Raw genomic sequence first — 10,044 nt, 5'->3', positions numbered from 1 at the left:
AGTTTCAATTCTCTTAACAGATTAAAAAAATACTTGAACTATATTTTATTTAAAAAACATTACATTGTAAAAAAGTTTAAGTAAAAAAGTATCATAAAAAAATTTAAGTGTTATTAAATTTGAATTTTTATAGTAAAAGTTTTAATTATTGCTATCAAACTTTTAAGTGATTTATCTGCATGACATGAAGTATAAATATCAGCTTTAGTATATAGATAAAAAGAAAACTTTTCTAGTAACCATGGGTCACTTAGTTAAATGTATTAAAAATTTTACATTAAATATTTTATAAAACTTTTCTTAAAGATATATGTTTATTATAAACTGTAAAAGTAGAAATTAGATAGTACTTCATTAGCGGCTAGACCTAACTTGCTTTTTACAATTTGGCTGTTGAATGTTTATCTCTTGTTTTATGAAAATTTTACAAAAACAAAAGGACCTTTCCAATATAATTGAATTAAATCAACTTTATAATTTAAAAAAAATCTCCTGCCATTTTGTATTTTTTTCATTTACTGCTGCTTCATTAACTACTTAAGATGCTAAGTACAAGCTTTTTGATGATTGACTGATAATGTCATGATCTTAAGCAACACATATTAAAAATTTGGGGTTCCTGAACAAATAAAAGTCTTAGCTAGTTATTTACATATCCTAGAAAAATTTTTGTCTCTTAATGCTACCATCTTAAAAACAAATGATGCATGTAAAGTATATCAAAGATGGCAACAAATTAAAAAAGTTGAAAATTTAATTTTGTGTATTAAACATATCAGAGTATGATTTATATTTAATTTTTACAATTATAAAGTATGAAATAATTTCGTACAAAAGGTATAAAATAGACCAGGTAATTTTAAAAACTAAACAAGTAAAGCGTTAAATAGTTTAAATTTATGTTAAAATTCATGACTAAATGTAAGTCTATAAACAAAGTTAAAAAAAATTGAAGTTAAAAATTACTAAAATGTTTATCAAGTTATTTTTTTATTTTACTGTTACTATTAGATATTTTTCCAACAGAAATTAGTTTAATTTGATAGTAATATTTTTTTAATTAACAATGAATTAAATAAGTAGGTTTGTAATAAAACACTGTATTCTATGGTAGATTGTTAGAAACCGAGATGAATGTTTCAAGCTGGTTTCTCCTCAACATAGCATCAAGATTGAGAAAGAAACAAAGTTCAAAGACTACTCTATTGTAAAAGGAAGTTTCGTTTCACCAGTGAATGAGCTTTCACCTGGAATTTTGCCAGAAGAAGTTAAAACCGCCCACTTTGAAATGATCACTCCAAACAAGTTAAACAGTGTCAAGCCAGCATGCATTCATATGGCAGGTATTTTTTAAAGTACAAAATGACTTGTTCTTTTTTTATTGTGCTACTTCCGAATCTTACTTTCAATTTAAGAAATTATTGTGTCACTATGAAATGTTTAAAATAGTCTATTTAATATTACGTAACAAATTAGATAAAGTTATTATGTAGAGGTTTAGTTTTCCTTTTTGTAATAAGTGTTATTATAAAGTATTCACAGTGGACTGGCAAGTTGCCATTGACCATTTTAGTGACTTAAAAATCAAACCTAGAGATTTATTTCGTTGTTTAGAGCTGGGCTTCCTCTTTTAAAAACTTGGTTTGGTTCTATTCTGCTTTAATATATTAAAAGTTATGTCAGCTTAAATGTAGCAAATTTTTGCTGTTTTGAAGTATAAAAATAAGTCGGAAAAACTTCAAATTTGGTCAAAATTAAGGCCTACAGCAACTGCTAAAAATACCTTAAAAGCTTTTAAACAAATATTTTTGTAGGTTTTTTCCTATCTTTGCTTTAATGTTAATTAAGAAAAGTTAAAATTTATTAAAAATTAAAAAAAAAAAAGAATTCTTTTCATTTAAAAGAGCTGCTATTCATTCGAAAATTTTATTGGCATATTTAGGGCAATTTAGGGTATTTTTAAGAGATAATATCTCAATTGCCTAATGCTGAAAAATCTTTGTTTTTTTATGCTTTAGCAAATATGACAACGATTTTGTATACAAATTACAAACGATCTATCATTAAGTATATAAATATTTTTTAATTTTTATACATGCAATATTTTTATGCCTGTTTGATTATTTTTTGAACAAAAATATGAACTTCAAAAGAAAAAACAAAGTTAAACATTTTTACTTTTTAAATAACTTATTGTATTTTCCGATACTAATTAAACTAAATTTAAGAAAAATTGTAAGAGCGTTTTTCTAAATAAGTCTTACAGATATTTTACGAGCATAAAGTTAATTTTATAGGCAAATTTATAAATTTTTCAAGAAACATAAAACTTTAATGTCAATTATTTTCCTTATCTTAAAAGCTATCTAATTTTTATTTTATTTTAGAGAACGCACCTTTGTCTTTAATAAAAAAAAAAATTGGTTTGGGGTTTGAATTATTTCATGGGGTCCCTCCAAAAATAAAGGTTTTTTTTTTTTTTTCATTATTATGGTATTAAAACCAAAAATAAATATTATTTTATTTATTTTTTATTTTTTTCCCTTAGCTTGCATGTTATCTAAACTCTTAGATGTTTATTTTATAAAATAAATAATGTTAATATCTTTTACGATTTGGCCCCAAAGCAAAATGATGTATATTACACTATCATTTGCCTTGGCCATTTCCTAGACAAAAAATTGATAAAAGGAAAAAAAAAAAGAATGTGAATTACAACAAACTAAATTAAATTATTTTAGTTTGATTAAATTTGTTGTAATTCACATTCTTATTAATTTTTTTTTTCTTTTATCAATTTTTTATCTAGGAAATGGCCAAGGCAAATGATAGTGTAGTATACATAATTTTGCTTTGGGGCTAAATCGTAAAAGATATTAACATTATTTATAAAATAAACATCTAAGAGTTTAAATAACATGCAAACTAAGGGAAAATATAAAAAAAAAAAATAAAATAATATTTATTTTTGGTTTTAATACCATAATAATGAAAAAAAAAAACAAAAACCCTTTATTTTTGGAGGGACCCCATGAAATAATTGAAACCCCAAACCATTTTTTTTTTAAATTAAAGACAAAGGTGCGTTCTCTAAAATAAAAATAAAAATTTTTAGATAGCTTTTAAGATAAGGAAAATAATTGACATTAAAGTTTTATGTTTTTTGAAAAATTAATAAATTTGCTATAAAATTAACTTTATGCTCGTTGATATTTTTTGTAAGTTTTTGCAAGCAATTTTTGACAAAAAACTTTGAAGAATTTTTTGTAGTTTTTAAACTGTAAAAGGCAGAAACTGGTTAGGTTTAAACTTACATAACTTCTTAAATACTTGAAGCAGAAAAATAACAAAAACAATTTTGAAACAAAGAAATCAAGTTCTGTCTAACTATGTTTAACACTTAGTCTGATTTTCTTTTCAGCAAAGTTATTTTATTTTAATCAATGGCCGATTGAACCACGTTTTCAGCCCACTGTGGTATAGTTACTCCTTTAATATAAACATTTTGTACTTCTTAACCCAATAAATATCTTTTTATCCTTCCATAATAAAGAATTTAAATCCTAAAAAATCTAAATCAATTAAGCAACTATTTATATAACAACAAATTAACTTCATGCTCATAAAAATAAACGTTTAGGCACGGGCGATCACGGGTTCAACAGGCGGAGAGAGTACATGGCGAAACCGCTGCTGAAAAACGGCATCACCTCCGTCCTGATAGAGAACCCTTTCTACGGTCTGAGAAAGCCGAAGAACCAGTGGCGGTCGTGCCTGCTGCACGTCAACGACCTCTTCATAATGGGCTGCTGCCTCATACTCGAGTCCACCGTCCTCCTCCACTGGCTCAAAGGGCGGCAGTTCGGCCCGCTGGGCGTGACCGGCGTGTCCATGGGCGGTCACATGGCCAGCCTGGCCGCCACCGGGTGGCCCGAGGAGCTGGCGGTGGTGCCGTGCATGTCGTGGACGTCCGCTTCCGTGGTGTGGATCGACGGGGTGATGAGCAGGAGCCTGCCGTGGCGGCTGCTGGAGAAGCAGTACGGCGAGAACGAGGCTTTCGAGAAGGAAATTTGCTCGCAGCTGGAGAAGTCTCCCTGCGAGGAAGCTGATGATGTTTTTAAGAGGAAGTCGCCAAGCTGGTTTATTAAGAGTGAGTGCTCGATCTTTTGAGAATATTTTATACTCTTTTTTTGTTCGAATTAACAGAACCTAAATTACCAATTGTAGTTTTTTAAAGATCAAGTTTTTTTAGTTTTACATTCTGTTAGCACTTTCTGTTATACATTAAACAGTATTTCTATGTACCATAACATATTGTGTTTGAATGCATATGGTATCAAAAAAAATCTGAGTTTATAACTCTATATATAAAAGGAAACTAAGTTTTATCAAAAAAGATTTACCAATTTATTTTATAATTAAAACAAAGCAATATAATTTACATTTTAAGACATTCTTACCAAAAGGCTTATAAATTACTTTAAGTGTTTTAATTGACTTTAAAGCACACGCGGCCCTTTGTAATGCAAGATATCACTGCAGACAACAAGCAGGCAGTGAGAAGCGAGAAGCGACGACTTGAAACGGTTTCCTTCATGAAGAAGCTCATGGACGAGTTCACCCACCTACAAAACTACTCGGTGCCAGTTTCAAACGGCAAGTTCGCCACCTTCGTCATCGCCACCAACGACGCCTACTACCCCCAGCTCGAGCTGAAGCCCATGGACCAAGTGTGGCCCGATTGCCAAGTTGGTTGAATTGGTGTTGATTTTTTGAAAATTAAATTTTAATCTGCTTACTTGTTAGCTTAAGATTTTTTAAATGTTTTTAAAATAAAAGAATGAAAAATTTTCTGACCAGCTTACCTAAAACAAAGTCTATAAATGTTTTACAAGTTAATGAAAGCCCTATATTTTTTATAAGAAATGAAAATATATACAATCTCCTATGTGCTATTTGAATTGAGATTAAACAGTAAATATATTTTTTTAGATTGTATTCATTCTAACATGTTTTAAATTTTAGGTTAGAAAAATAGACACTGGCCACGTGCTGGGATTTCTTATTTACCAAAGAACTTTCATCAAGGCAATTGTGGACACCTTCAACAGACTGCTTGTGTCATTGGATGAAAACCCTCTGGAAGATGTAACGCATCAAAACATAGATAAAACTGCGCAAGATAATAAAATTGACAATAAATCGACTAGTTGGGCGTCTGCTCTGTCGAACTTGCAAAGAAAAATTGTGACCAAGTTATGATGAGTTATATGGTCTTGTAATTTGAAGGAGATTTATTAATTTAAAAAAGTACAGTGAATGTGAACGAAGTACTGCAATTAAATAAGTTTTAAAGTGTTTTTTGCATCGGTTCTATTTTATAAAAACAAAAGTAATGATTGTTTGATATGTTTTGTTCAAATGTAGCAAATTTTTTTTTTTCAGTGTATCTTAATACTGTTAGTTTACGTTTTTTTTTTTTAGATTTAAGTTTGGTGCTACTATTAATTACTTTATTAAAGTTATTGAGTTTTAAATGTAAGATTTAAATCACAAGTTGTTTCAAAAAAAAAAAAACTTAACGCATAATTTTAGTATTTTTGCTATATACTCAAAAATTGAAAGTATTAATAAAATTGGTACAATACTCTGAACTAAAAATATTTTTAACTAAATGTTTATGACAATTTTTTAAAATACCTTTAATTTATACTTTTTTGATAATTGACAAGTATTAGATTGTGTAAAACTTTATTGCAATGAATTTATTTTATGAAATATGGAATATAACTTGTTATTTATAAAAAAATTAAAAAACTAAGCAATTTTTTTTGTTCCAAATTTTCTTTAAAAAAGTTCTAAAACTTTATAAGCAAGTCCATAAAAAATTGAGATATTAACAGAATTTTTAACTGTTCATTATCGATATAAGTTTGAATTATTGTTTTTAAATCCAAATAATTGAAAACATTAAAGTAGCACTGACTTTATAAAATGATAGCGATGTTGAATACTATTTGAGCAATATTTAATTGTCAACGTGTAGTAAATTTAGTTGCAACAAAACTATCAATAATTGTTTCAAAGAAAAACGCTTTCTTACATTTTTTTTTAATTTTAGACAGCTTCAACAGTCTTTGCCTAACATAGTTTAAAAAGCTCATATTATACGCATATTGACTCAAATCATATTTTTTAAAGGTATAAATCTTTTACTTATGTAACAGGCATAGTTTTTTGAAACGTACTTGATAATAATTCATCAGATTTTGAAAACAGGTTTAGATAAGTATTGTGTTGAAAGTTTTGAGTTCAACAAAGTGCAGTCATGAACAGATGTCTACTTCAATTTAAAAATTCACTAAACCTCCAATGTTTTAGGTAATTGCTAAATTATATTGCTTGGTAAATTTCATTCAACGATACTGTGTGTTTATAACACAGTTAAATACTTTTTTTTTTGAAAATTATTGTACGCAGTGTTTATGTATTTTTATTCTATATATGTATATAAAAGTTATTGTAAACTAGTTAAAAATACTGTACACAAAAAGCTTCTATTAAAAGTTCGTTTTAGAAAAAGTGTTTTTTTATGGTTTTCATTGAAAGTCAAACATTTTTGTTTATATATATCACATGTTGATAAAAAATAGTTGATGATCAAAAAGTTTACTTTTATAAACTATAAAAAATATAAGTTATAATATAAAAGCTAACTTTCCATCAGCTTGACTAAAAAAATATTAAACATTCAGAATTTTTATATTTTCTATTTAAAAACTGTCAACTGCTACATATAATATACCAAACTAATTCAAAAAAACTGAAGAAATTTCTAAAACCGTTTTAAAAATCTTCATCTCAACAAAAACGTCACCGAAATTGTTTTCAACAGCGCGGCAAGGCACGTTATGACGTCACACAAGGTGTCGCTGCCCAACGTGTACCAGTACGACAACCAGACGTTCTACGACGGGGTGCGGTACGGGTACAAGGAGGCTAAGTCCAACATCAACAACCAGCACAAGAGGTCAGACTTCCTCCTCAAGCGGTCCGGACTGCAGAAAATGAGCAAGGTTCCTTGTTGATGTTTTATTTTGTGTGTTCCTTTGTAAAACAAAATAATTTTCTATTACTAGCTAATATGAGCAAGGTTCCTTGTAACTGATGACATATTTTCAAAAGACTTGTAATGTTTTTGTATAAAGTGCTAAACGTGAACTTTAAGTAAACGTGGATGTTTTTTACTTACTTGCAAAACACTTTGTGAGTCATTTGTCTTTTTTTTACTTATTTTGTTCAAATCGTTTTTAATTGAATTTAATCTAACTGTGTTCTACTATTATCAGCGAGCTTCTCTTCAGATAATTAAAAATTAAGTATGTATGGTGAAATAAAAAAATAGGCGGTTATATTTTTTGATATAAGTATCTTTTTTTTTAGAAGAGCAACATTTATAATTTTAATTTCAGAAAAATTTAGCTGAAAGGTGAAAATTTTTTCAAAATTAACAAGTTTTAACAACTGAAAAACGTTCCTATCTAGTCTTAATTTTTTTATATAAAAATATTATTGACGTTTCAAAACTTTATTTGTTTCACGCAGGTGAGGATTGTATGCAACAGTGAATGGGCTTTGAAAGCTAAAAAATCCAAAAGAGCCGTTCGTGTCATTCAGGTTACTTTGTTTATTTTCACTCAAAAGTTAATAAAACAGACACTTCGATATTAATTTGACTATTAAAAAAGAAATTTTATTTGTGCTTTTGAAAATACAATCCAAAGTACACATAAATAAATATATTGCTTCTTATTTTTAATTTGTATACAAATGTATGTTTTAACTGAACTTAGAAATATTATGATTACTAAAATACTTTATAACTACTAGTCATATTTTTGTTATTTAAAAAAATATTTAAGTTATTAAAAACTGAAAAACAACCCTGACTCTATAATCACGGTAATCTTTAAAACAAACAAATATATTACTTCATGGAATTTATTATTTAGTAATAGAACTAACACCTTTTCAAACAGTTTTAAAAACCACCGGTATCACATAAAAGTTTTTAAATTCATTCACAACCAACAACACTTAACTAATTAGTTTCATGATAAATTAAATATATAAGTTTTTTTTTGTTTTATCTTTCCAAAAATCTTTTGAAATTCCCCTCATTGCAGTGTTAAATGCCGAAAAAAAATCTATCATATAGATAAAAAAAATTTATCATCATCAATTTTTTTTATTAAAAAAACATTTAAAGAGTTTTACAGTATCTTTTCAATTTCGTTATACTATTTAACACATTTTTTTACCTTAAACTTGACTTTAAACTAAAAATAGACGCAAAAGCGTGTACTCTGAAAAACCTGGAAGAAATATCTGAAAAACTAGTGGCAACCCTAATAAAAGTTTTTGAATTAGTTTACGGCTAATGACATTTATTTTCAAGACAAAAAAAAGTTGAATCTTTTTATAACAAAACTTTCAGACACCTATTTAATTGCACCTTAACTAACTAGTTCCATGATAAATTAAATGAGTTAGTTTTTTATTTGTTTTAACTTTTCAAAAATTAAACTCACCCTGCAGTGCTACACGCCGACCCAGATCGCCAACGTCGGCGACATGGTCCTGGTCGCCGTGGCCGGCCACAAGAAGCGCGCCCTGGTCGTCGGCCAGCGCGCCATCTGCGGCGTGGGGAAAACCCGCAGCGACACGTCCAACGTGGTCATCCTGGACGAGAAGTCGGGAAGCCCCGAGGGGACGCGGATCACGGTTCCCATTCCGGGGTGGCTGCGGAGCTGGAAACCCGCCACTAGGCGGCCCATCGACATGAGCAAGGTCGTCGCCATCGCCTCCACCTTCGTCTGATTGGCTGACGTTTAGGAGAATTTTGTTTAATTTTTTATGTTGATTTAGAAAACTAATTTAGTGTAATTGGTTCATCTTGGAATTGTATGCGGTTGATATTTGATGTTCTACTAAATTTTTTTTTACAACAATGATGGTAATATTTATAAACCAAAACACAGTTTTAAGCTGAGTTTTATTTGATGATTTTTACAAGAAAAAAGTTGTTTAAGTTCACCAACTTATTATTTTTTATAGATGTAATAAACTGAACGTATTGTTTTAATGATGAATGTTTATTGAGTTAATAAATATTTGAAATTTAAACTAATAATAATATTTAGAAATTAAAAAGCTTAGTATTATTTCACTATACAGCTGAAATAGTATAACATTATACAAACATTTTATAATTTTTACTAGTTAATTTGTACTGACAACTAAATTACTAAAATCAATGCTAACATACAAAGGTTTTTTTTTGAAAAAAGAAACTTTTTATAAACAAATTTTCTGAAACCAACTATAAACGTGTTGAGGTTTATAAAAAGCCTACAGTATTTAAAAAAGTATAACTGTTTTTCGTTTAATGGTAAGCGAATTCATTTTATTATAGAGGACACTACTTAACGAATTTCAACAAGTTTATTGTATTTAAAAAACAAAATAATACAGGTAAACGTTTGCACATAAATGAAGGCATAAAAGAGTGTATTAAGGTAAAAAATCGATATAACTAAGAATTTTAAAAGCAACTACAATTCGTCAACTAAAACTAAATTTAAGTGGAAGTTTTGTTGGAAAAATAAACTGAAAGAAAGGAAAGTTGACATTAAGAAATAATTTGTAGCAAGTGTCCTTGGTTTTGATCATAAAGTTAATTACAGTAACATCTCGCTTATTTAGCACATTGTGTCCACATAAAAAATGCGTAAAGATACGAGAGGTACCAAATATACTTACTATAATGGCTGTTTTTTTATATTGCTTTTAGTAAAAAGCTGACTGGGGACTTTTAAAAATTTAATTACAATATTTATAAATATGAAAACTAAAGATAAAACTATACATATAACAAAAAAAAAAAGTAAAATTTATTTAAAATAATAATACTTGTAAAAAATTTTATATAATAAGTAGATTTTATCTTTATTTAAATTACTATTCTACTTAGCAAATTCAATA

At 28.2% G+C, this 10,044-nt stretch overlaps 2 protein-coding genes across 2 annotated transcripts; both read left to right on the top strand.

Moving 5' to 3' along the window:
- Positions 1 to 1,168: 1,168 nt before the first annotated feature.
- LOC145846697 (protein ABHD18-like) lies at positions 1,169 to 5,491 on the top strand. Its single transcript, XM_082953342.1, has 4 exons — positions 1,169 to 1,343; positions 3,641 to 4,150; positions 4,543 to 4,748; positions 5,026 to 5,491. Exons 1-4 carry the CDS (start codon positions 1,289 to 1,291, stop codon positions 5,260 to 5,262), a joined length of 1,008 nt encoding a protein of 335 aa, XP_082809468.1. The 5' UTR covers positions 1,169 to 1,288; the 3' UTR covers positions 5,263 to 5,491.
- A 280-nt stretch (positions 5,492 to 5,771) lies between these two features.
- Positions 5,772 to 9,145, top strand: LOC145846698 (large ribosomal subunit protein uL14m-like). The gene is made up of 4 exons (XM_082953344.1): positions 5,772 to 6,381; positions 6,896 to 7,076; positions 7,606 to 7,677; positions 8,599 to 9,145. The coding sequence occupies exons 1-4, from the start codon at positions 6,329 to 6,331 to the stop codon at positions 8,878 to 8,880; spliced, it is 588 nt and encodes a 195-aa protein (XP_082809470.1). The 5' UTR covers positions 5,772 to 6,328; the 3' UTR covers positions 8,881 to 9,145.
- Positions 9,146 to 10,044: the final 899 nt, after the last annotated feature.

Source organism: Thalia democratica, unplaced genomic scaffold, assembly GCF_965202585.1.
Source record: "Thalia democratica unplaced genomic scaffold, ktThaDemo2.hap1.1 HAP1_SCAFFOLD_571, whole genome shotgun sequence".
In the NCBI taxonomy this organism is placed as follows: Eukaryota; Metazoa; Chordata; class Thaliacea; order Salpida; family Salpidae; genus Thalia; species Thalia democratica.
The sequence above is the reverse complement of the archived record's forward strand: the minus strand, read 5'-3'. Positions and strand labels throughout refer to the sequence as shown.